The sequence below is a fragment of the Melospiza georgiana genome, chromosome 22 (genome assembly GCF_028018845.1).
Source record: "Melospiza georgiana isolate bMelGeo1 chromosome 22, bMelGeo1.pri, whole genome shotgun sequence".
In the NCBI taxonomy this organism is placed as follows: Eukaryota; Metazoa; Chordata; class Aves; order Passeriformes; family Passerellidae; genus Melospiza; species Melospiza georgiana.
Genome location: NC_080451.1, coordinates 11,264,496 through 11,290,612, shown reverse-complemented (window position 1 = coordinate 11,290,612; position 26,117 = coordinate 11,264,496). Strand labels below are relative to the sequence as shown.

Below are 26,117 nucleotides of genomic sequence, written 5' to 3'. Positions count from 1 at the left end.
TGTTAGGACACCCTGGAGGCTCAGCTGCACTTGAGGTGTGAACATTTTTCCAGCCTCAATTATTCTAATCTTCCAGCTTAAATAAAAAGAACAAGCACAGCTTGGTGAGGCAGATTCCTTCTTCCCAGCTGATACAAATCACACAGCAAGGGGAGAGTGAAACAGCATTTAAATACCATAAATCCCAGCATTTTCCAGTGAGGAGAATATTAAATGGTCAGAATTTAGTTGAATATTAAATGGTCAGAATTTAAGTGCATATCAAATGATCAGAATTTAGGTGAGTATTAAATTGTTGGATTTTAAGTGAATATTAAATTGTCAGAATTTAAGTGAGTATTAAATGCTCAGAATTTAAGTGCATATCAAATGATCAGAATTTAGGTGAATATTAAATAGTCAGAATTTAGGTGAACATTAAATGGTCAGAATTTAAGTGAATCTTAAATGGAATTTTGGACAGCCTTTTCCTTCAGGGCCTGGTGGAGTTAAATCGGATTTTTTTCCTTTCCCTATTTCTGGAATGATGATCAAAAGTTATTTAATGTTTCTCTGCTATGGAACCACAGCCCTGGAGGAGGAATACTGAGAATTTCAGGTGGTTGTGAAGAATTCCTGCAGGCTCCAGCAACAAGAACTCCAGACTCCAGGTCAGAGTTTTGGTTTTTTAAATCACACTGAGGAATAATTTTAGATGGAGGTGATCACAAAAATTGGGGACAAAGAACTTTGCAGTGTACCAAAAAGTGTTCTTTTTTTTTTTTTTTTTTTTTTTTTTTTTTTTTTTTTTGAATGAAAATATTCACTGGTTTAGATTAATTTACAAATTCTTTAACTGAGCTGGACTGCTTAAAATCCAGTAACACACAGTGGAGAGATAGAAGAATTTTAATCTAGGGAATAAAAAAGCAGAAATGGAAAAACTTTTTAGGAATAAAAGAGCAGAATAATTCCTTGTCAACATGAGTGGGGAAAAGAAAAACCTTGGTGATGTGACTGGGTATTGACTGGATAATGCCTGGCAAAAATGTGAAGTTTTGGGTGAATTTTGCCTGGTTTTGGGGAGGGAGGAAGCTCCTGCTGTGCCTTTGGAGGGTGAGATTTGCACAGAGCTCATTTACATGTGCCTGTACATGATTTACATGTACATGATTTTCATGGAACACAAATGGACTGAGCTGGGATTTGAATGGGAAATGCCCCCTCTGTGTCCCACACAGCACTGCTGGCACCTGCCAGAATGTTCTTTTTACACCTCTTTTATTTGGTTTATTTGACATTTCTGACAAGGCTTGGGAAAGGCTGGCACCAGCCAGAATGTTCTTTTTACTCCTGTTTTATTGGATATATTTGATATATCAGAATTATTGTATAATTCTTACAAGGTTTGGGAAAGGCTGGTACCTGCCAGAATGTTCTTTTTACTCCTCTTTTATTGGGTGCATTTGATGTATTAGAATTATTGTATTATTCTGACAACACTTGGGGAAGGATTCCTGGATCCATCTCAGGAGCTGTTAATTAATAAGAAAGGGAAATTACCAGAAGTGTTTAGAGGGAAGTGCTGTTGGTGACTCACACTGACAGACTTGAGAAATGGGTGTAAAATACCATTTCTGGAGGTTCTTCCATTAACTGAACCTAATTTTGCTCCCTTTTGGGGCTGAAATGTGTTTGCAGAGAGGATGGACTTGTGAGCCCTGTGCTTCACAACTCTAATTCAGATGTGATTGTTCCTGGGACTACAAAGTGCTCATAAACAGGATTTTCTCCTTAAAATCAACAGGATTTTCTCCTTAAAATCCAGGTTTTGTGAGGAGCAGGTGACACAAGGAGTGGTTTATTGTCTGTCCTCCTCTGGCTGCTCATCAGAGAGGTTCTGGAAATAATCCCTCGTGTTCAGATCAGGCCTGAACACCAAGATGTAGCACTTGGGCACAAAGTAACTGGCCAAAATGCCCAGGGTGGTGGCCAGGATGGTGCAGATCTGGGTGACAGCCCTGAGCACCGTCCTGAGCGTGGCAAAAATCACCAGGAAGAAAATCCAGATGATGAAATAGATGAAGGTGGCAAAGGTGATGCCCCTGGCCACGTTGTACCTCCTGCCTGGGGTCTGCACCATGAAGGTGCACAGGAAGCAGACAAAGGCTAGGCAGCTGTTGTAGCCATGCAGAAGGGCAAAAGCAGCCCAGGACTGGGTGCCACACACGAGCAGCACCTCCCTGGGCAGGGATTCATAGTCAGCCACCAGGTAATCAGGGCCCAGGTGGAGGTGGCACCAGCAGAGCAACACCTGGGTGAGGATGGACACGGCCACCACCAGCCAGGCCCTGCCGTGGGTCACCCAGCGCAGCAGCCTGGGGGCACAGCGGGGGAATTCTGTCACCAGGGTGATCTCCAGGGCCTTGGGCAGCAGGGAGGAGAAGCAGCCATTGAGGCACAGGGCGTAGCAGAGCTGCTGCAGCAGGCACAGCGCCGTGCTGGGCCTGCCCACGTGCAGGCAGCAGCTGAGGCTCTGCAGCAGCAGCCAGAGCAGGGCCAGGAGGCTCCTGGCACCTCCTGCCAGCTGCACCAGGGGGCTCTGCAGGTGCTGCAGGAACAGCAGGGCTGCCCCACAGCTCAGGGCTGCAGTGAGGGCCACCAGGGTTAGCAGCGCCACGGCCAGGGGTTCATCCCAGGACAGGAACCGCTCGGTGCGGTCGTGGCAGCGCGTGCTGCGGGTGGGAGCCCACTGGTGCTGTGGGCACGGGGAGCAGCTGGTGCTGTCTGCAAAGAGAGACTGATCAGCATTGGAGACCTGTTGAGGTGGGATTTCAATCCCCCCAGAACTCAGGCCCTTCCCCAGAAGATGCCCTCATGGGTATCACCACAGACGTGGCGTTAGGGGTGAAAAAAGAAGTGTCTCCAGCCAGTCATAAGTGTCTTTGGGGTGAAACAACCACACACCCAGTGAAACACCACACATTCAGCCGTCCAAAAGTGTTTTTGGGGTGAAAAGTGTCTCCAGTTAGCCAAAAGTGTCTCTGGGGTGACACACCACACATCCAGCTGACCAAAAGTGTCTCTGGGGTGAAACACCACACATCCAGCCAGCCAAAAGTGTCTGGGGTGAAACCCCACAGTTGCTGCTGTTTGGTTCAGCACCAAGGGCGAGACAAGCTCAGGCACGTCCCATCCAGATACATTGGTAAATATTCCAATAGGGACCTGCCACCCCTGGGGGAGGATTACACAGGGATCTGGTGGTGGTTTGGGTGGTGTTTCCCCTCCCTCCAAGGTGTGTTGGATGTCCAGAGTTTGTGGTAGTTCAGCCTCTGCTTTTCCACCCTCATCCCTGAAGGATCCTTGTGTTTCTTGCCACTATTTCCTTCCCCCAGCAATCCCAGGATTTTATCCTCTGCCTCTCTTCTACCCATGCCCCCAGAATTCCATCCTAGCCCTCTCTCCAAGCTCTGCAGATAAAACACAGATGTCCTAATTTTCCTTCCCTCTGGGCCCAACAGGGGCAGGTCCCAGTGAGGAGCAGGACAGGGAGGAGAGCTCCCAGCTCATCCCCACCTCAGCCTGGAGACAGAATAATCCACTTAAAGCCTTTCAATTGCCCAGAGCTCACCTGTGCTGCTCAAGAAGGTGTTTTCTGAGCAGTCTGTGCAGTCATAGCAGCAGAGGTTGAATCCTTTTGTTCTTCTGAATTGCCCTGGTTGGCAGCGCCTGAAGCACTCGGATGTGGGCTCCTGGCAAAGGGCAGGAGTGAACATCAGCCAGGATGAACAAATCTCCAAGGAATCGGAAGGAAGTGATCAGAAGGAATTGATGGAAGGAGCTAATCAGAAGGAACTGATCAGAAGGAACTGATGGAAGGAACTGAACAGAAGGAAGGAATCTGCCATTTTTACCTTCTTGTCTGGGGTGTGGAACTGGATCTGGGACGTCCGGACATACAGGGACTGGTCGTAGTCCCCCACGGGCAGGTAGGTGACTGTGCCCTCCCTCCAGGCCCAGAGGATCAGTTTGTAGCCCGTGTTTGTGCCGTGGGATTGATCAAACCTGAAGCTCTGCCCATTCACCTCAAAAGGGAGGGTGTTCATGAAGTGCAGCAGCTGGGGAGGAAATGAAATCAAAATGGATTTTGGTCCAGTTCTTGTTTGGAAGTGACAGTTCTGCCAGCTGACATCAGCTGTGCCTTAGGTGGGCTAAGATTGTGCCAACCTGGCTGTGAGGTGACAAAAATTGGTGTTTGTCCCTCAGATCTGCCCTCACCTGTGGGGCAACAGCCTGGTCGGAAAGCGAGAAAACTTTATTTTCTCACAGTGGATTTGTGAGACTTTTTAGGGAGTTATAGAAAAACAATGATAACTTGTTACATAAACAACCTACAGGTGCTGTTTTCCTACTCTGTTTGTCTGTTCTTCTCAAAGACTGTTTGTGAGAAAGATGTTCTTTTTAATTTTCCAGTCAAGTAGAATGTGTCAAATCTGTCTATGAAAGACAGGATTTTCACATTAAACTTGAAAGGGACTAGCCTGCAAACCAGCCTTGGAGTGAATTTGTGCCATTTCTGCCTCAACGGTGACACTCACCTGCCAAGACCTGATGGGTGTTTTGGGACTATCCTGCAAACCAGCCTTCCACTGATTTTGTGTCAGTGATGACACTCACCTGCCAGGACCTGATGGGTGTTTTGGGACTATTTTTGAAAACCAGCCTTTGAGTGAACCAGACTATTTTTTGGCACTATTTTCAGAAAACAACTTTCCAGTGAATGTGTCATTTCTACCTCCATGATGACACTCACCTGACAGGACCTGATGGACATTTTGGGACTATTTTCAAAACCCAGAGTTTAGGTGAATCTGTGCCATTTCTGCCTCAACGGTGCTACTCACCTGCCAGGACCTGATGGGTATTTTGGGACTAGCCTTGGAGTGAATTTGTGACATTTCTGCCTCAATGGTGCCACTCACCTGCCAGGACCTGACAGGTGTTTTGGGACACCCTTTGGAGGTGCAGCCCAGAGCCCTGTGCAGTGCATGGGCCACGCTGTACACGGCCACGTGCACGGGCTGCACCGGTGTCACCCCCAGCATGGGCCAGATGTCCCCGAGGGTGACATTGCCGCACTGCCGGCAGTGCGTGTCCAACACCTCGGTGTCCTCCAGCCCGCTGAGCTCCCGAGAGCGCTGGCAGAACTCCTCCTGAGCCACAGAGTTGAACAGCTCAGCCACAAACTCCTGGAAGCCTGGCACTGTCCCCGTCCTCATGACAAAGCCCAGCACTGTCCCCACACTCTGGATGTTGGGGACAGAGGTGGCGATGTCCGACAGCAGCCAGGCCTCGCTGCCCAGCCAGACCTTCTTGCCCAGCCCCATGGCCAGGCTGTGCTGCAGCAGGGCCTGGGCTGGCACGCTGTGTGCAAACAGCACAATCACATTGACTTTGGTGCTGTTAATTAATTTAATTGTGTTCTCCAGCTGCTTGGTGGCATCAGGCTCGGCCAGCTCGGTGGGGATGAGCCCCTCAAAGGCGATGCAGATGCTGTTGGTGCCAGCCATGCTGAGGAAGAGCACCTGGGCTCCCCGGCCATACTCATCATCGCTGGCCACCGTGGCCACCCAGTTCCAGCCAAAGTGGTTGAGGAGCAGCACCACGGCCTCCACCAGGTTCTTGTCGCTGGGCACCGTGCGGTAGAAGGACGGGTAGAGCTCTGTGTTGCTCAGGGTCTCGCTGCTGGCGCCGTAGCTCACCTGGGGGGAAAAGATCCTCACGAAGAATTCCAAAAGTTTATTAAAACCTTATAAAAAATACAACAAGGAATGGAAAAATTCTTAAAAAGCTTGGGAAGGGATTCTTGGATGCATCTCAGAGCTGTTGAGTAAGAAATTTACTTGAGAAATTTCTATAAGAAATTTAAATTATTATTTAAGAAATTTCCCTAAGAAATTTATATTAATACTTGAGAAATTACTGGAAGAAATTTATATTAAAACACAAATTTCTATAAGAAATTTATATTAAAACCTGAGAAACTCCTGTAAGAAATTTGTATTAATAGTTAATAAGTTTCTATAAGAAATTTAATAGTTAAGAAATTACTATAAAAATTTATATTAAAACTTTAGAAATTACTATAAGAAATTTATTTTAAAACTTATTAAATTACTAGAAGAAATTTGATAAGAAAAGGAAATTATGAGGAGTGTTTAGAGGGTTAGACATTCACACAAAACGTCACTTCTGGAGTTTGTTTCATTACCTACAAGGGAGAATCCTGCTCCTGCAGAGACGTTTTACCTGTGGGATGAGGAAGGAGCTGAAGAGCTTGGCGGTGAGCAGGCACAGGTCGGATTTGTGGGGCCCGATGACGGCGATGACGCGGGGCTGGTACTCGCTGTAGTCACACAGGACCCCGATGGCCCTGGTGCCATTGCGGGTGAGGAAGAGGAGGCTGGGCTGAAGGGCCACCAGGGGCTCAAAGCAGGTGTCACACATGTCATAGCCCAGGGTGACCCCTGGCAGCAGCCAGCTGCTGTTGTTGATCTGCTCGATGGCAAACCTCATGGCCAGAGCCCAGATCAGCCCGTCCGTGAATAACCTGGGGACAGCAGGGACAGGACCTGTGCTGCAGCTGGCACTGGGCTGCTTCATGTAGGAAAAGCTAATTTTTCATTAGATATTTTATTAGCATAACTGATTTTTATAGATATTTTAAAATTATTAGCATAATGGATTTTATAGATATTTTTATAGAATTATTTTATTAGAATAACTTATTTTTATCCATTTTTCATGTTTATATTTTTATGTACTTTTATTAACATAACTTATTTTTATACCTATATTTCTACATTTATTTATATATTTAGGTGTTTGATTATTTTACAATTTAACAGTTTGATTCAATTTAACTGATTCATTTACAGTTTAACTGTTTGATTCATTTAGGATGTGTTTGCTTCAATTTAACAGATTCATTTACAATGTAACTGTTTTATTCAGTTTAACTGATTTATTTACAACCTTGGGTGTTTGCTTCAAACCCTAAGGAAACCAGTGCCGCTATAACCTTTTATCAAGGTGAGATCAAAGCTTGTCAGCCCCAAAAAACCACAAACCCATTTCCATTTTGGGACCTGTTGATGTCCCAGTGCTCCAATTCTCCTCTATCCCATCCCATATTTTCCCTTTTCCCCTATATCCCAGCCCTTACCTGTCACAGAGCAGCAGGGTGGGCTCAGAGCGAGCTGCCAGGTTCAGGGTGTCCTTCCCAAAGGGGAACAAACCCCCCAGGACAAAATCCCCCGGCCTCCTGAGCTGGGCTGAGAGACACCAGGGGCTCAGGGGGACAGCCCAGGCACAGCCCAGGCACAGCCACAGCCCAGCCACCACGTGCATTTTGGGGAAATCTAGGAAATCCAGGCTCAGATGGTCCTGGGAAGTCTCTTTAAATAGAGCTTGGGAGGAATTTGTTTGGCAAAATAAATTGAATTCACTTTAGTGGGCAATAATCAAATATACTCCAAGTAAAAACCACTGCCCTCATCCTGATTTCCTTTACTCAGTGAGTAAATGTCCTTTACTCAGTGGGCAATAATCAAATCCCCTCTGAGGGCACTTGAGTGTACATCCTGATTTCCTTTACTGAGTAGCTTTTACTCAGAGTGATTTACAAGTTCATTAGCACAGCTGTGGAAATTTGGGTTCCTCTGGCAGAGGTGACAAAACTCAGGTGCCCCGCTCTGATTCTGGTAAATGATTTACACAACAGTAATTTTTATTTATTTATTTATTACATTCCATTAAAAAATTTAAATTATAATTTAATTATTTAAATTTTAAATACACCTCATCATGGAAATAACCAAATCTTCCTGAGGGCAGGGTAGGAATTTGCCTGGAGAGGCCATTCCTGGGTCACAGCCTTGCTGTCCCTCAGCTGTACTGATATTATTTCAGGAAGTTGTTACTGGCTGATCTATTGTTCTTTCCCTCACACTGAACTAGAATATTAATTTCAGTTTAAAAACTTAAATCTGAGTTCATAGCATGGTAATTTAGGTTTTACTACTGTATTTTATTGTTGGATTTTAGGACAGCTCTGAATGAAAAGTTCAATTTCCTGCATTTTCTATATCAGAAAACTGCTTTTGCTGCCAGTGCTGCTCCAAGGCTGGAATATTTTCCTTGCAGGAAGAAAAGCAGATTTAGAGACCTAAATACAGGAATGCACCAGCTGCAGCTGTTTTTTCCAGGTATGTTCATACTGACATTTTTTTAGGCATCGTTTCCCTTTCCTGGACTATTTAAGTGTCAGTTTAATTATAAAACTTAAGTTCTAAACACAATTCTGAATTTTGGGCAAGTTCATCTTCAATATTAGCAATGGTAATTATAAATATTAATATTTATCTCTTAAATAATTACGAGTGTGACAAGGGAGAAAAAATTTTTTCTTGTGGTCACACCATCATTTCTAGAGATTTAAACCCATTTTTTTTTCCCTTGACACACATTATTTGATTTAGTTGAAGGTATTTAATTCACTGCACTGGTGAAATATCAGGTGGCCTGATCTCCAGGGAAATGAAACAGATTTTTCCAGGGAAATAAAATCTGAGTAGGTTTTCTGTAAATGGTGTTGGACCTCCAGAGTGTGATCCCACAAAGGACACTCCTCAAAAACCATATTATTCACATCATTTAATGTGCAGTGAGTCCAGTCTCCATGAGGTAATTGTGATTTCCTGAATTTTTCAGTGGTACATTAGGGCAGAAAGAGGCAATCAGCTGCAGGATTGATCCCTGCAATAATCCTGCAGGGCTTCTCCAGCTCCCAACGCTCAGAAAGTCCCACCTGAGACCCTCTGGCTCCTCCAGGGGTTTGGCAGAGGCTCCCAAAGCAGTGATTTACAGTACAAGTGTGGATTTTCTGCCCCAGGGAGGCAGAAAAATCCTTTTTGTAGGCATTGAACACATTGATAAAAATTAAAAATAAACACACAAGAACACAACTCAGAAGCAAACAACTCCAGGCTGGGCTGGACAGAGGGGATTGTGCAGCAGAAATTACAATTTGCTGCACATCCCAAGTGCAAAATCATGGATTGAACAGGGAAGGGGCACAGGGGAAGGTGCTGCTGGGTGGAACAATTTTCTCCTCCTTCCACCCCCATTTCCTTCAGCTCCCACAGTGGCAGGGAAAGGGCATTTCCCCAGGGCATTGCTCAGCATGAAATCCTCCAGGTGGGATTTTTGTACAAACCAAAGTGTGGGAATGAGCTCAGACACCACAGCTCCAATTTGTGCTGCCACACAAGGCCACAAATATTGCAGTAAATGCACACAAGCCGCTGCGCTTGGGCTTGAAAAGAAAAACCGTTTCCAGCTTTGCCAGGAATAAAAAAAATTAAAACTTCAATCCCTTAGCAGCTCATCCTAATGTGGAATTATTTTTCTAACTCTGCACAGCTCCTCCTAATGTGGATTTTTTTTCTAATTGTAGAGATGTAAAAAAAGGTGTAAAAAAAACCTATTCCATGTTTATGAAGTGGAATAACTTGGCCAACTCCTCAGCTCCAGGCTGGAAAGAAAAAGTGGAAATAACCAAATAATAAATGTGCAAAAATGTTATTTTCACTCTGGGCTCATCCTGGCAGGATGGGTCGAGCAGCCTGTGCTGCAGAAAGAGCTCCTGGCTCATGCTGTAAGGTGTGGGAATAAAAAAAAATCCCTTAGCACCTCAACCTAATATGGAATTTTTTTTCTAACTGTACAGATGTGAGAAAAGGACTGGTCCACATTTATAATATGGACTTGTTTTGCCAATTCCTCAGCTCTAGGCTGGAAAGAAAAGTGGAAATAACCACGGACAGTGTGTTGCTTGTGCATAAATGTCATTTTCAGCCATCAGGGCAGATCGAGCAGCTTGTGCTGAGCAAAGAGCTCCTGGGTGATGCTGTAAGGTGAGAATATAAAAAAATCAATCCCTTAGCAGCTCAACCTAATGTGGAATTTTTTCCTAACTTTAGAGATGTAAGAATAGAACTGACAGATGTAAAAAATAACCGGTCCATGTTTATAATACGGAATCATTTTGCCAACTCCTCAGCTCCAGGCTGGAAAGAAAAAGTGGAAATAACCATGGACAGAATGTCTTGCTAGTGCAAAAATGTCATTTTCACCCCAGCACCACCGTCAGGGCAGGTACACAAATAGTTCCTGGGTGATGCTGTATGCTAGGAATAGAAAAGAATCAATCCCTTAGCAGCTCAACCTAATGTGGAATTGTTTTCTAACTTTAGAGATGTAAGAATAGAACTGACAGCTGTAAAAAAATAACCGGTCAACATTTATAATATGGAATAATTTTGTCAAATCCTCAGCTCCAGGCTGGAATGAAAAAAGGGAAATAACCACGGACAGAGTGTGTTGCTTGTGCAAAAATGTCATTTTCAGCCATCAGGGCAGGTTAAGCAGCTTGTGCTGAGCGAAGAGCGCCTGGGAGATTGCTGTAAGGTGGGAATTAAAAAAATAAATCCCTTAGCAGCTCATCCTAAATGTGGAATTTTTTCCTAACTTTAGAGATGTAAGGTAAGAACTGAGAAATGTGAAAAAATTAAAGGTCCACGTTTATACCGTGGGATAGTTTGGCCAACTTTCCACCTCCGGGCCGGAAAGAAAAAGTGGAAATAACCACGGACAGAGTGTGTTGCTTGTGCAAAAATGTCATTTTCAGCCATCAGGGCAGGTCGAGCAGCTTGTGCTGAGTGAAGAGCTCCTGGGTGATGCTGTAGACATCTCCGATGTAGGGGATGGCTTCTCCCAGCATGGCCACGGCCTCCTCTTGCGAGCCCACGTTCATGATCTCCAGGAAGGCATCCCGGGAGGGCAGCGTGCAGAAAGCCACGGTGGCCGCCTTGCGGACAACCCAGGGGTGGTGCTGGGCCAGCGAGGCGTTGTAGGCGTCGGTGCAGAGCACGGAGGTGCGCGGCTCCCCCGAGCGCAGCCCCTCCAGGAAGAGCTGCAGCCAGCGCAGGGCGCGGTGCAGCCGCAGCACCGTGCGGCAGCCCGAGTCCGAGCGGGCCCGCAGCGCCGCCAGCCCCGCCGCCAGCTCGTGCTGCACCAGCGACTGCAGCGACACGAAGCCGTGCTGCTGCTGGTGACCTTCCAGCAGAGCCACCTTGGCCACGGCATCCTTGGAGATGAAGGAGAAGACGGCGCCCAGGCTCTGCAGGAAGCTGAGGGGGAGAGGGGAGTGGTGGGTTAGGTGGGCGAGGGGGTGGGGAGAGAAGCGGAAAAAATGCCTGAGGGGTGAAAAAAACCAACCCCAAAGCCACCTCGGGGGGAAAAGAGAACACTGCCGACCCCCCGCCAAAAAAACACCTCAGGGGTGAAAAGACGACCCCAAAACATCTCAGGGGTGAAAAGAGAAGGCAAAAAGCATCTGAGGGAGGCAAAGCAAAGCCAAAAAGCATCTGAGGGGGGGGAAAGAGAAGCCAGAAAGTAACTGAGGGGGGAAAAGAGAGCCCAAAGAATTGCCTGAGGGGTGGAAAGAGATAGCAAAAAGCATCTGAAGGGTGAAAAGAGAAAGCAAAAGCTCCATCAGGAGTGAAAAGAGAAAACAGAACGTATCTGAGGAGTGAAAAGAGAACCCCAAACCCACTTCAGTGTGAAGCCGTCGCTCCCTGATCAGTCACTGCATCCTTCTGCCCGCAGCCCCCCCGCTCGCTGCCGGGCACTCACCGGATGAGCCCCCGCCAGCCGCTCAGGTAGGGCTCCAGCAGCACCTCTCGCTGCTCCGTCACGCACCTGCGGAAGGCGTCCAGGACCTCCCTGAGGCTGAACGGGCCCGCGGCCGCGGCCGCCGCCGCCATCGCGCCGCGGCGCCACCGCCGCCGCCTCCCCCTCCACTTCCTCCTCCTCCTTCCGCATGCCTCACCGCCCTCTCGGCCAATCAGCGCCGCGTCCGTCACCCGCCGCGCCCCGCGGGCCAATCCGCTTCGCGTGCGTCATTGTGGCTCGGCCAATCCGCGCGGGGAGGCGCAGGCGCGGAGGAGGCGCTGGGGCTGCGGCCTGGCCTAGGTGCATTTGCGGGGTTTTTTGTGTTATTTTTTGTGGTTTTGTGCTTTTTTTTGCCCGTTTTTCTGTGTTTCTACACGTGTTTTCCCGGCTCTCAGCAGTGGTGGTGGGTATTGCAGCCAAACGGGGCCGCTTTCCCGCAGGTTGTTGTTTATCACCTCACCTGTGTTTTCTGTCTCGCCTCAGGAAAAAGTTTGGGCTCTGCTTGAGTCTTCGGCCGGATCCTTGAAAAAATTGAAATGGCGCCGGTAAAACCAACGAAATCCTCTCTCGTTGTGCCCCCCTCGCATCTGCTCCTGGGCTAATTTTCTGCGCGGGTTTGGGACCTGGAGTGGGGTAAAAATGCCCGAGATCAAAGTCACCCCCTTGGGTAAGTCCGGCCTAAAATCGCCTTGAAATGCCAACACTGAAACCCTGGGGGAAATTCTGGCTTATATTTGGAATCCGTGATGTGATTCCTCTCTGCCCTCCATTGTTTTTTCCAGTGACCATTATAACTGTTTGGATTAATTAATCAGGATAAATTAAGTTATTCTTGTAAAGGTACTGTGGTGTTGTGGAGCATTAATTCACTACAGTGCTAAAGAGCCACAGGAAGAAAATATTTCTCATTTTTCCCTGTTCAATCTTTTTTTAAATGTGGTTTGTATTGAGAGGGCAGAGGATGTACTGAGCAGCAGATCTGCTTTATCGTCCTGGATAGTTTTCAGCCTTGGCGTGGGTTTAACTTAATGAGGCTTAACGAGGGCAGAGCAGCTGGAGAAGGAGTTCTGATCCTTGCCAGATGAAGGATTTTTCTCTCTTCCTTGAAACTGAAATTGCAGGAAGTCTGTGCAGACCTTCGCCTGCTTTTATTTTGAAAGAATTGCAGCTTTTCCCAGAGGTGTTTTACCAGTGTCTTACTGGTGTTTTGCCGGTGTTTTACTGGTATTTTGCTGATGTTTTATTGATCTTTTACTGGTGTTTTGTCAATATTTTACTGGTATTTTGCTGATGTTTTGCTGGTATTTTGCTGGTGGTATTTTTCTGCTGTTTTCGTGGTGCTTTCCTGGTGTTTTATTGGTATTTTGCTGGTGATGCTTTATTGGTGTTCTTCCAATATTTTGCTGGTGTTTTGTGATGCTTTCCTGGTGTTTTGTTGGGGTATTATTGGTATTTTCCTGGTGCTGTCTTACTGGTATTTTGCTGGTGTTTTGTGATGTTTTCCTGGTGCTTTACTGGTGGCGTTTTGATGGTGTTTTACTGGTTTTTCACTGGTGTTTTGCTGATGTTTTACTGATATTTTGCTGATATTTTGTGATGTTCTCCTGGTGTTTATTGATGTTTTTCTGGTGTCCAGGTGCTGGCCAGGACGTGGGCCGGAGCTGCATCCTGGTGTCCATCGCTGGCAAGAACGTGATGCTGGACTGTGGGATGCACATGGGCTACAACGATGATGTGAGTGTCCCCTGGGCCAGCTCCTGTCCTCCCTTCTGTCCCTCCTGCACCCCTGGGCTCCTCCATCAGCCCCTGCTGGGGCTGGGCTGGGGCAGAGCTGTTCTTCCCCCTTCCAAAATCTCCCTTCCCCTCAAGTGTTCCATGAAATATCAGCCCTCCTTTCCCTGGCTTGTAGACTTGGGGAAATGTTTATTAATAATGTTTATTAATGCAGCTGCAAATGCTCCATTCCAGCTGGGGTTGGACTCTCTGGGTTTCCTCTGAGCGGAATCCTGTCCTAAGCTTTGGGGCAGCTCATTCCACGTGGGATCCTCATCACATTTCTGCTGCTCCAGGGGGAGAGAACGAAACTCCTGATTTTGGCTTCCCTGACCCAGCAGGAAAGGAATAATGGCACAGATATTCTGTAGGATTTAGTTCAAGCAGCAAATGTGCTGACAGGAAAGCTTTTGGGGCTTTGTACTTCAGAGCCAGGATGTGATCACTTCCTGTTTTATTTGGGAGATAAAATTATTTATTTATGAAAGGGTCAGTTTCTGTTTGTGCTCTCTTTTCTGCCTCTCCCTGCACACAAAAACTGCCTGAAGAGTGCTCAGCACATTCCCAATGTCCCATTCCCTCCATTTTTGTTGGATCACTGATGCTGGTGTTATTGGAAAAGGATCAGTACGTTCCCAGTGTCCCATTGTCCCATTCCCTCCATGGTTTTTTGGATCACTGATGCTGGTGCTGCCTGGAGAGGCCTCAGCACATTCCCAATATCCCATTCCCTCCTATTTTTGTTGGATCAGTGGTGCTGGTGCTGCCTGGAGAAGGATCAGCACATTCCCAAAGTTCCAGGCTCTTCCCTCCATGGTTTTATTGGATCTGCTGTTGTCTGGAGAAGGATCAGCACATTCCCAGATCCTTCCATCCATGTTTTTTTTTTAATTAGGAGTGCTGGTGCTGCCTGAAGAGTGCTCAGCACATTCCCAGTGTCCCATTGTCCCATTCCCTCCATGTTTTTTGGATCACCGATGCTGGTGCTGCCTGGACAGAGCTCAGTGCATTCCCAGTGTCCCACTGTCCCATTCCCTCCCTGTTTTTGGATCACTGGTGCATTCCTGCTGGATCTCCTGTTTTCCCCCGGCTGTAGAGGCGCTTCCCTGACTTCTCCTACATCACCCAGAATGGCAGGCTGACTGATTTCCTGGACTGTGTCATCATCAGGTGAGGCTCCTTCCTTCTCCCACCTCTTTTTGTGCCATCCCGAGCCCACCCCTCATATTTTACCTGCTTTTTCCTCCCTGAGAAGATCTGGGAGCCACCCAAACTGAATTCTGTGCAACCATTTAGTTGGGGTTTTTTTGTTTGTTTGGGTTTTTTTTTTGCAGCCACTTCCACCTGGACCACTGTGGGGCCCTGCCCTATTTCAGCGAGATGGTTGGCTATGATGGCCCCATCTACATGACCCACCCCACCAAGGCCATCTGCCCCATCCTGCTGGAGGACTACAGGAAGATCACTGTGGACAAGAAAGGGGAAACCAACTTCTTCACATCACAGATGATCAAGGACTGCATGAAGAAGGTGGTGGCCGTGCACCTCCACCAGACGGTGCAGGTCAGGGGGCTTGCAGTCAAGGGGGTAAATTGGAAATGTACCTAATTAATCAAGAGATTAATTTGGAAATGTAGCTAATGAGTCATGGGGTTACATTGGAAACGTAGCTAATTAATCAATGAGTTGTTGGAAATGTAGTTAATTAATCAAGGAGTTATGTTGGAAATGTAGCTAATTTATCAAGAGGTTAAATTAGGAATATAAGCTAATGAATCAATGGATTAAGTTAGGAATGTTGATAATGAATCAAGGAGTTAAATTAAAAATGTAGCTAATGAATCAATGAGTTAAGTTAGAAATGTAAGGTAATTAATTAAGGGGTTAAATTAGAATTACAGCTAATGAATCTAGGGGTTAAGTTAAAAATGTAGCTAATTAATCAAGGGGTTAAGTTAGAAATACAGCTAATGAATCAATGGGTTGAGTTGGAAATGCAGCCAATGAATCAAGGGGTTAAATTAGAAATGTAGCTATTAGGCAAATTCTCCTTCCTCCTTTTGAGTAAATCCAGAGGGATTTAGATTTCCACATATTTCCAATTGGAGTTGAAATACTGGCATTGCTGAGTGGTTTGCTGTTTATATTTTATATCTATATAAAGTTGAAATGCTGGCAGTGCTGAGGGTTTGCTGTTGGCAGGTGGATGAGGAGCTGGAGATCAAGGCTTACTATGCAGGCCACGTGCTGGGAGCTGCCATGTTCCAAATCAAGGTTGGCTGTGAGTCTGTGGTGTACACTGTGAGTATGCCCAAAGTTAGAATTATTCCCTTTTTTTAGCTGTAAATATTCCCAGATATCTATATTTTATATCTATATATAATGATATATAATTATATATAATTTTATATATATATAAATTTTATATATTTATATGATTGATACACAATATATTATATATAATATCTATTATATTTATATTTTATTATTCATATATTATCATGTATTTATATTAATGGTATACTGTGGTTTATATTATATGTATACTATATATTATATTTATGTATTAGCATATATATATATTATTTATATTACATTCTGTTAGATATTTGAGTCTCCATTGGTTCAAAAATCTCTTGGGGTTTCTCTTCTCCCCTCAGGGTGACTATAACATGACACCAGACAGACACTTGGGGTGAGTAAAAAGCTGAATTTCAATTTTTATCTGAATTAATTTAAACGAAACTACCATAGAGCTCCAAAGGCACCCTTTACTCCCATTTCCTGCACCACTCCTTAATCCAGCTTGGAGATTTTCAGATTTAACCCGCCAAACACCCTTTCCTGCTGTGATTTTGGGTTGAATATTATTGCATTTAGGACTGGTAATAAACTGGACAAATACTGCTTTTTGAGCTCTGTAATTTCAATTCTGAGCAGGATTAATTCAAATTAAGCTACCACAGAATTCCAAAGGTATTACGGGATTTATTCCCATTTCCTTTATTTTTTATTTTTCTTTATATATTTATTCCCATTTCTACTTTATTCCTATTTCCTGTGGACACAGTGACATTCCCCAATACAACTTGGAGATTTTCAGATTAGAAACACCAGAAACCGTTTCCTACTGTGATTTTTGAATTTTAATGCGTTTAAATTAATGCATTTAAAACTGGTAATAGACTGGATAAATATTGCTTTTTGAGCAATCTCAATTTTGAAATTTTAATTTTTGAGCTCTGTAACTTCAATACTGAGCTGGATTAATTCCAATTAAGCTACTGTAGAGTCCCCAGAGCCCACTTTCCTCCCATTTCCTGTGCCATTCCCCAACCCACCTTGGAGATTTTCAGATTTAACCCAGCAGAGCCCCTTTCCTGCTGTGATTTTGGGTGGAATTCCCTGTTTTCAGGGCAGCCTGGCTGGACAAGTGCCGTCCTGACCTGCTGATCACTGAGTCCACCTACGCCACCACCATCCGCGACTCCAAGCGCTGCCGCGAGAGGGATTTCCTCAAGAAGGTGCACGAGACTGTGGAGAGAGGAGGGAAGGTACAGAAGGAATGAAAATAAGTAAAAATATTAAATAATAAAGAAAAACAAATCATAATAAATGTATGAAAATAAATAAGAATAAAAAAATAAATAAATAAAATAAAAATAATTATAAAATAAAGTTTAGAAATAAATATAAATATAATTATAATAAAATATAGTAAAATAAATAAATAAAAATAAAATAAATTAAAAATATACTCCAATAATGAAAATGTAAGAATTATTATTAATACTAAGTAATAAATAATGATAAATATGTAATTGTCTTTCCTACACATTAACAAATCCTCAAAAATATCAATCAGTGCTGGAGATTGCAGTTATCAGTTGGTGACTGAAAATGTAATAATGGAAAATTATTATTATATCTATCATATATCATTATTTATATTATTGTATATGTAGTTATATATCTATTGAATGTAGTATATAAAAAAGTAAATATAATAAAATATGATTATACAATATATTATATACTTGATAATATATAATATATAGTAATATATTAATATATAAATATATATTATTATATATATATATTATATAATAAAATAGAAATATACTACTACTAATGTAATTAATAATATTAGTAAATGAACGCTGTTTGGCTCTGTCAGACTGAACTCCTCCTGTGTTCCAGGTTCTCATCCCAGTTTTTGCCCTTGGCCGTGCTCAGGAACTTTGCATTTTACTGGAAACCTTCTGGTGAGCCCCCGCTGCTTTTGGGATCCTTTGTGTGTGATGAGTGCTGGAAATGTAGGAGTTGATCTGTGGGGAGACAGACACTGAAACCTGCCTGGGCTTGAATGCCACTGACAATATAGAATAATATATAAATTCATCAATAAATAATGTATATAAAAACATAGAAATATATTTAATATATATTATATATATTATTTAATATTCCTTCAGGAGTGGAATTGCCCTGGGTGCAGGGAGAGCTAAAATTAAAATTATTAAATATTGAAAATATTTAATACAAAATAGTTATTTCTAGCTCATGAAAACAGGGAAATACACCCCAAAAAAACCTTGGGAGACTCCCCAGCTTTATGGCCAGCTGAGATATATATACTATATATTATATATTAGATATATATATATGAAAATACATATATATAATATTTATTTATTTATAATATATTTTAATATTATTTTATATGGAGCTATATGTTATATATGCAATATATTATATATAGTTATATATATCATGTTATATTATATATATCATATGCTATATATAGTATGTTATATTATATGTATGATATGTTATGTATAAAACATGCTATATTGTGTTATATATGTTTAATTTCATACATATAAAAATATGTTATATAATATATAGCATAATATCATATATTTTATATTGTTCATTATATATTATATATTTGCCTCTCTCTTTTCTTGCAGGGAAAGGATGAACCTGAAAGCTCCAATTTATTTCTCCACGGGCCTGACAGAGAAGGCAAACCATTATTACAAACTGTTTATCACCTGGACCAACCAGAAAATCAGGAAAACCTTTGTGCAGAGGAACATGTTCGAGTTCAAACACATCAAAGCCTTTGACAGAGCCTTTGCGGACAACCCTGGGCCCATGGTAGGAGAGGCTTGGGAGCTTTTTTATTCCAGATTTATCCCAAATTCTGGGGGGAAAATCAGCCTGAGCATCCTCCACCCCAGCAATCCCAACACAAAACGTCTCATGGCCAGGTCATATCTTTAAATACCAAATTTCTTTAATTTCTTTGATTTTTTTACTTCATTGAAAGTGAAACACCCAGAAAAAAATGAAAATTTTGAATGTTTATACCATCAATCCCACCTGAAAACATCCCATGGCCAGGCCATCTCTAAATATTATATCTCTTTCTGTATTTCTCTGAATTTTTTGTTTCATTTAAGGTGAAAAACCCAGAAAAAAATGATTGATGTTTATGCCATCAATCCTACCTCAAAACCAGGGCATTTCTCTTTCTGAATTTTTATTTCATTAATGGTGAAACACCCAGAAAAAAAAAAGAAAATTTTGCATGTTTATGCCATTAATCCCACTTAAAAACCTCTCATAGCCAAGTCATCTCTGTAAATATAAAATTCCTTGATTTTCTTTGAATTTTTATTTCATTAAAAGTGAAACACCCAGAAAAAAAATGAAAATTTTGCATCTTTATTTCCTCTACACATCCTGATTCATACCAGGGTTTTCTTTTCCACACAATCTTTTATTGGATGCTCTGCACAGATTTAGGCTATTTCTATAAACCATGGAAAAAATGGGTTTTTGCATCTTTGACTTGCAGGTGGTGTTTGCAACCCCTGGGATGCTCCATGCAGGACAATCCCTGCAGATCTTCAGGAAATGGGCAGGGAATGAGAAGAACATGGTAAGAAATTGGGGTTTTATGGGGTTTTTATTGGTTTTTTTAATAGGATTTATTGGGTTTTTTGGGGGGTTTTTATTGGGTTTTTATGTCTCATATTAATGTGAGTCGAAACTACTGAGATTATGGCAAAGCTTTTCTTGAGGAGCTGGAATTAAAGGACAAAAATCCTCTTTGAACTAACTCTATTTTGTGACTTTTTTGTGTTTTAAATGGATTTCCCAGGCTAAATCCATGGAATTTTTGATTTTTTTGGGGTTTTTTTTTCCAGGTGATCATGCCTGGCTACTGTGTCCAGGGAACTGTGGGCCACAAAATCCTCAGTGGGCAGAGGAAGCTGGAGATGGAAGGAAGACAAATTGTGAGTTGGATTTTCAATTCCCAGCACTGAAAATACCTCAAAATAATCTTTACTTTTGGAGTTGCACTTATTTGGGTATTTTTTTCCTTTTTTGCTTTAGCAAAGTTTGATTTGTTTTATTTTTTCCCCCCTTTTGCATTAATTCCTGCCAAAAAAAAAAAACATTGAAGGGCCCTTTGATTCTGCTGTAAAATTTAGGTGAATAAGTTTTAGTAAAACTTAAGAAGTTTTACTTCTTAATTATTAAATAAATTAATAATTAACTAAATTCTTTAAATTTCTTTAAATACTTAGGGGCATTTTATACTGTTAGTAACAAGGCAGGTGAAATTGATATATTTTCACATTTCAATTGATATATTTTCAATTTTTCATTTTTCAATTGATATATTTTTCCATTTTTCATTTTTCAATTGCTATCTTTTCACCCATATAAAGCACATTTGGGTAATAAAACACCAGCTGACCTGCAATATTTGATTTTTGTGACAAATATTGTCTGAAATGAGGCGATTTGAGCTTTTCAATTACAGCAGCTTTGTGTTAAGGCAATTTAGGTTTTCTCCTTTTTCCTTTTAAATAAATCCAGAGGGATCTGGGTGTTCCTGGGTGTGTCCCAAGGAATTCCCAGTTCCCAGAGCTCTGCTCTGTTCCTCCCAGCTGGAAGTGAAGCTGCAGGTGGAGCACATGTCCTTCAATATTTGATTTTTGTGACAAATATTGTCTGAAATGAGAGAATTGGAGCTTTTAAATTATGACAGTTTTTGTCAGGGCAATTTAGGTTTTCTCCCTCTTAATTTTAAATAAATCCAGAGGGATCTGGGTGTGTCCCAGAAGAATTCCCAGTTCTCAGAGCTGTGCTCTGTTGGAAGTGAAGATGCAGGTGGAGTACATGTCCTTCAATATTTGATTTTTGTTTCTTGACAAATTTTTGTGACAAATATTGCCTGAAATGTGGCAGCTGGAGTTTTTAAATTACAACAGCTTTTTGTCAAAAAAATTTAGGTTTTCTCCTTCCTTGGAAGTAAATCCAGAGGGATCTGGGTGTGTTCCCAAGGAATTCCCAGTTCCCAGAGCTGTGCGCTCTCAGTTTCTCTTGTCCCCAGCTGGAGGTGAAGATGCAGGTGGAGTACATGTCCTTCAGTGCCCACGCAGATGCCAAGGGCATCATGCAGCTGATCCGGCAGGCTGAGCCCAGGAATGTGCTGCTGGTGCACGGGGAGGCCAAGAAAATGGAATTCCTGAAGCAGAAAATCGAGCAGGAGTTCCGTAGGTATCCCTGGGCAGGGGGAGGGAGCCCTGAACGGCTGGGAATCACGTCTGGGGCCCTCAGCATGGCTGGGGAGGGGGGCACTCACAGCTCCCCTCGAGGAAGTGATGATTCTAACACCTTAATTAACATTAATTAAACCCTGTTAATTGCAGTGATCCCCTTGGACATAAATTAGAACTGTTTTCCATGTGAGAGGAGGGAATGGAATTAAAATTTTACACATTTTGGATCAATTTTGGATCCTTCAGCAAAGTTATGGAGGGTGGCACTTACAGCTCCCCTCAAGGAAATGATGCCTGTAATACCTTAATTTACGTTAATTAAGTTAATTGCAGTGATCCCCTTGGTCATGAATTAGCATTGTTTTCCATGTTAGAAAAGGGTATTGAATTAAAACTTTGCACATTTTGGATCCCTCAGCACAGGTAGATGCGGTGGCACTTACAGTTCCCCTCAAAAAAGTGAGGCCTCTGACACCTTAATTAATATTAATTAATTGCAGTGTCCCCTTGGATGTGAATTAGGATTGTTTTCCATGTTAGAGGAGGGATTAGAATTAATATTTTACACATTTTGGCCCTTGGGGTGACATTTACACTTCCCTTCAAGGAAGTGATGCCTGTAACACCTTAATTAACACTAATGAAGCCCAGTTAATTACAGTGATACCCTTGGACATAAGTTAGGATTGTTTTCCAGTGGAGAGGAAGGAATGGAATTAAAATTTTACACATTTTGGATCCATTTTGGCCCTTTGGGTGGCATTTACACCTCCCCTCAAGGAAGTGACGCCTGTGACACCTTAATTAGCATTAATTAATTGCAGTGGCCCCCTTGTAGCTGAAGTTTCTTTTGTTACTGTTCCCTTTGCAGATGTCAGCTGCTTCATGCCAGCCAACGGAGAGACCACCACCATCCTCACCAACCCCTGCATCCCTGTGGACATTTCCCTGGGCCTGCTCAAGAGGGAAACAGCCATAGGTGACTCTGCCCACCCCATTTCCTCCCTGCTAATGGGTTATAAAGCTGTAAATTTATATTGAAAATAGAATTTAGATGTAATTTTTTATTTAAAATTTAGATGTAGGTTTATATTTAAAATATAATTTATGTGTTTCAAATCAATGTGCACACCCTGCCTGGTTTGCTACACGTGTGTGCTTGATTTGGGAGATAAACTGAATAGATAAATATATATATATAAATAAAATATTTATATTATTAATATAATTATTATATATAATTATATTATTGATCATATAGTAATATTATTAATATAGTTATATTAATAAATATATACCATAACTACATTATTACTATTTATATATTAATAAATATATTTTTATATTTATTTATATAAATATATAGATTATATATACTATATATAATATAAATATATATTTATAAACAGAATTTTAGAAAAAAATAATCTCACTTTTACATGAGGAAGTGCTCTGGGAAGAGAGGGAGTTGCTCTGTATCATTAAATATTGATTTTAGGTGTCAATATTGCCCTGTTTAGGTGCTGCCCCTGATGCCAAGAGGCCCAGGCTGATGCATGGCACGCTGCTCATGAAGGACAACGTGAGTACAGAGCCCTCAGCTGCCCTAGGGCCTCACAGGGTGGGTTTGTGTCCTCTGCTTTTTGTGCCCTCTGAGGGTGTTTTTTGTGTCCTCTGAGGGTTTTTTTCATGTCCTCTGTGTTTTATGTCCTCTGAGGCTGTTTTTTGCCCTCTGAGGCTGTTTTGTGCCCTCTCAGGGTGTTTTTTATGCCCTCTGAGGTGTTTTTGTGCTCTCTGGAAGTGCTGTCCTGTTTCAGACACACAAAGAACACAAATTACCGCCAGCGCTTTCACTTCCTCCCAACAAAGGAAGTTCATCTGCAATGTCATCTTTCTTTTCAAACATCGCTCCCCTGCTAGAGCTTCAACAACCTTCCAGAGACCAGCTGGATGCTGTTAAATGTTTATTTATTTATAATTATTGCGGTGGGTGTTTTGTCCCACTCTCAGCTCTCCCTTTGAGCAACAAACACTCCACGATATCCCAGCCCAGAAAGGGAATGCCCTTCCCTGCTTGGCAGCACCAAAACTCCCCCAAGCTCTGAGGATTAATTTTCTCCCTTTAATCTCTTTTTCCCCCAGAGTTTCAGGCTGGTTTCCCCAGAGCAGGCCCTGAAGGAGCTGGGGCTGGCTGAGCATCAGCTGCGCTTCACCTGCCGCGTGCACATCCAGGACCCGCGCAAGGAGCACGAGACCGTGCTCAGGGTCTACAACCACCTCAAGGGGTGAGCCCTTGGGGGAATCCTTAACATCTGAGGGGTTGGGAAAGCTGCAAAAGGCCTCAGAGACAGCAGAACTGTGATCAGAGCTAAGCAAGAGCCATGAGATTGGTCAGCAGAAAAATTATATAAGAAGTAGAAAAGTAAAGACAAATAGAACAATGGTTTGTATATTAACGCTTCTCTAGAATAACTCCCTAAGCTACAGAAAAGTCTATCTAGAGAGATATTAGGGAGTTCTAAGCTTAATAATGCAGCTCTGTGCATTGTGTTTTGAGGCTTACAAGCAGGTAGTGTATTTGAAATTAGCAAGCATTGTTTTAACCAACAGGATTTGTGCTTATAGTGGTTGGATAGAACTACTGTCAATGTGCTTTTGCTTTGTGTGATTGGTCACAAAACTTTTTACAACTACAGCGTTGTCTGCTGCTGGAATGTGAGCTGCTGGGATCTTCCCATTGTCATAGCCATGGAATGAGCCTGATGCTGGAAAATAAAACAGCTCCAGGCACGTTCCCAGCAGTCCTATCCCATTCATGACTTGTACATAGCCCCAGCCAGCAATGAGCCCTGAGCCTTGGCAGGGCTTTTCTGGCTCTCAGGCATTCAACTGATTCTTTTATCCCCATGGTTTTTAAGCCCACGTTTTCAAGCATGGGGTTGGAAAAGTTAAAGGAAGTGGAACAAACCAAAGCAACAACTTGTAAGAAGTGGGAGATCTCTCCAGCCACCGCTCATGAGAATTGTCTTGGTTTGGAAAGAGGTTCTGCTTAAAGAAGGCAGGAGCCTCCCCTGAAATGGAAAATGTAAACCCACTCCCTTTGAATTGTTGTAATTTTGAAATTAAGGGGCTCTCAGGCAAAAATATGGGAGCAGGAATAACAGTTCTTTATTAGGGAAATGAAAAAAAAATACAAATGCAATAGTACAAAAAGAAAAATTGCCAAAATGAGCAGTGGATCAGCTCCTTTTCCCTTCTTGGGCTCAGAACTGGGATTTGGGATGAAAACCCAGCATTTATTTCCCAAATAAATCCCAAATTTCTCCTTTCTCTGCAGGGTTCTGAAGGATTACTCAGTGCAGCACCTCCCTGATGGCTCCATCACTGTGGAGTCCATCCTGATCCAGGCCACGGCTCACTCTGAGGACCAGGGAACCAAAGTCCTGCTGGTCTCCTGGACCTACCAGGTGGGAATTCCTCATTTCTCACCCAAATCCCTCCATCCCAACCCTGCCTCCTCTGGCTTTGAAGGAATTTGCAAGACGAGGGGCAGTCCCTGGTGTTTTCTGAGCAGAAATGATTTGACAGCTCTGTTAAGCAGAGAACTTCTGGGCTAATTCCACTTAATTCAGTTCTGACTTAAGTATTTCATTTTGTATTTCTAACTTAGAAAATTTCAAACAAATAGAGAACTATTTCTGATTTAAACATTCTTTTGAGTCATCCCATCACCTTCCCTTTCTGTGGCTGGATTATTAAACGTCCTGGATTATTAAATTATTAAATTGAACTTTCTGGACTATTAAATTTTCTGGATTATTGGATTTTTCTGGATCATTGAACTTTCTGAATTATTACATTTTCTGCATTATCAAATTTTCTGGATTATTAATCTTTCTGCATTATTAAATTTCCTGGATTATTAAACTCTTTCTTGACAGCAGGAAATGCCTTTGGAAGGCAAAGCAATAAAGCAATTTATTCCTTGATTTCCAGCAAAAATGAGGCTTTTCCTCAAAAAAAACCCTCAGGTCCTTGGAGAAATGGAATTTCACAGCAATAGTTTGTAAAAACAGCCAGAAATGAATTTGTGGATTATTTCACTTTTTAAACACAGCTCACATTAGATCCTGCAAGGTCCAGGAATTCTCTCAGTCCATTCCTGGGCACCAAAATTGAATTTACTGCCTCAGGTGGGACAATCCAAGGAGGATTTTGCTCTCATGCTGTTTATTTCTTCTGTTTTAGGATGAAGAGCTGGGCAGTTACCTGACATCCCTGCTGAAGAAGGGGCTGCCCCAGAGCACCCCCTGAGAGCTGAGCCCAGATTTAATTTTGTTTACATTTTCAATACTTTTTTCTGCTTGATTTTAATAAAAGAATTTCAGTGTTTGTCCAATTCCTGCAGTGACACCAGCACTGGGATTTTCCCTCTTGGAAAAAAACAGCCAGGGAGTCAAGAATTTGTTTTTAAATAGACCTGAGGAGCTATTTACACATTAAAGTAAAAGTTACTCAGTGTTCTCCCCTCCCACAGCTGAAAATCCCCTGCTTAAAATTAAAATTTAAAGTATAAAAGCATCACAGAAAGTAAAAAACCCTAAATGTACTGAAAACCAAGCAGCAAAACATCTTTAATTCCTCATCCTTCCCTCAGGCTCAGCTGCAAGGAGCCTCTAATCCAATTTTTTTACATTTTTCAATAAGATTGTGATAAAAGGAGTTCCCCTCCAGTGCTGGGAGGGTTTCCCACTGGGAAAAAATGGAATAAAAAAAAAGAATTTCTGCTCAAGGTAAAGGATTCTTAGGGGCTGAGGCTCTCACAGTGCCAGGAATTGGAATTTTCCAGAGTTTACAAAAGTTGCAGCTGAATTTTTTCACCAAGGTTTAAAAATCTGAGCAAAACAGAGAGGGAGAGGCCAGAAGCCAACCTGCGGTTTTTGATAATAATTAATGAGGTGGTCAATTAAGGACAAATGCCTG

The 26,117-nt window shown here is 42.6% G+C and overlaps 3 protein-coding genes across 4 annotated transcripts; 1 reads left to right on the top strand and 2 right to left on the bottom strand.

The window, feature by feature from the left end:
- Nucleotides 1–1,258: 1,258 nt before the first annotated feature.
- Nucleotides 1,259–7,750, bottom strand: TAS1R3 (taste 1 receptor member 3). Its single transcript, XM_058039472.1, has 6 exons — nucleotides 7,208–7,750; nucleotides 6,292–6,592; nucleotides 4,965–5,744; nucleotides 3,897–4,100; nucleotides 3,614–3,734; nucleotides 1,259–2,766 (listed from the first exon to the last, which is right to left on the bottom strand). The coding sequence occupies exons 1-6, from the start codon at nucleotides 7,390–7,392 to the stop codon at nucleotides 1,841–1,843; spliced, it is 2,517 nt and encodes an 838-aa protein (XP_057895455.1). The 5' UTR covers nucleotides 7,393–7,750; the 3' UTR covers nucleotides 1,259–1,840.
- Nucleotides 7,751–8,682: 932 nt separating this feature from the next.
- Nucleotides 8,683–11,878, bottom strand: CPTP (ceramide-1-phosphate transfer protein). Its single transcript, XM_058039473.1, has 2 exons — nucleotides 11,740–11,878; nucleotides 8,683–11,234 (listed from the first exon to the last, which is right to left on the bottom strand). The coding sequence occupies exons 1-2, from the start codon at nucleotides 11,868–11,870 to the stop codon at nucleotides 10,736–10,738; spliced, it is 630 nt and encodes a 209-aa protein (XP_057895456.1). The 5' UTR covers nucleotides 11,871–11,878; the 3' UTR covers nucleotides 8,683–10,735.
- Nucleotides 11,879–12,032: 154 nt separating this feature from the next.
- Nucleotides 12,033–25,533, top strand: INTS11 (integrator complex subunit 11). 2 transcript variants are annotated; one of them, XM_058039446.1, is made up of 18 exons: nucleotides 12,033–12,078; nucleotides 12,262–12,445; nucleotides 13,415–13,512; nucleotides 14,648–14,721; nucleotides 14,886–15,114; nucleotides 15,754–15,852; nucleotides 16,212–16,246; nucleotides 16,967–17,105; nucleotides 17,752–17,816; nucleotides 18,525–18,714; nucleotides 19,418–19,501; nucleotides 19,770–19,859; nucleotides 20,966–21,128; nucleotides 22,006–22,113; nucleotides 22,655–22,716; nucleotides 23,277–23,419; nucleotides 24,472–24,601; nucleotides 25,383–25,533. In XM_058039446.1, exons 2-18 carry the CDS (start codon nucleotides 12,418–12,420, stop codon nucleotides 25,446–25,448), a joined length of 1,803 nt encoding a protein of 600 aa, XP_057895429.1. In that variant the 5' UTR covers nucleotides 12,033–12,078; nucleotides 12,262–12,417; the 3' UTR covers nucleotides 25,449–25,533. The 2 variants fall into 2 exon arrangements, with proteins under 2 accessions (XP_057895429.1, XP_057895431.1); XM_058039448.1 differs by lacking the exon at nucleotides 12,033–12,078 and adding an exon at nucleotides 12,086–12,181.
- Nucleotides 25,534–26,117: the final 584 nt, after the last annotated feature.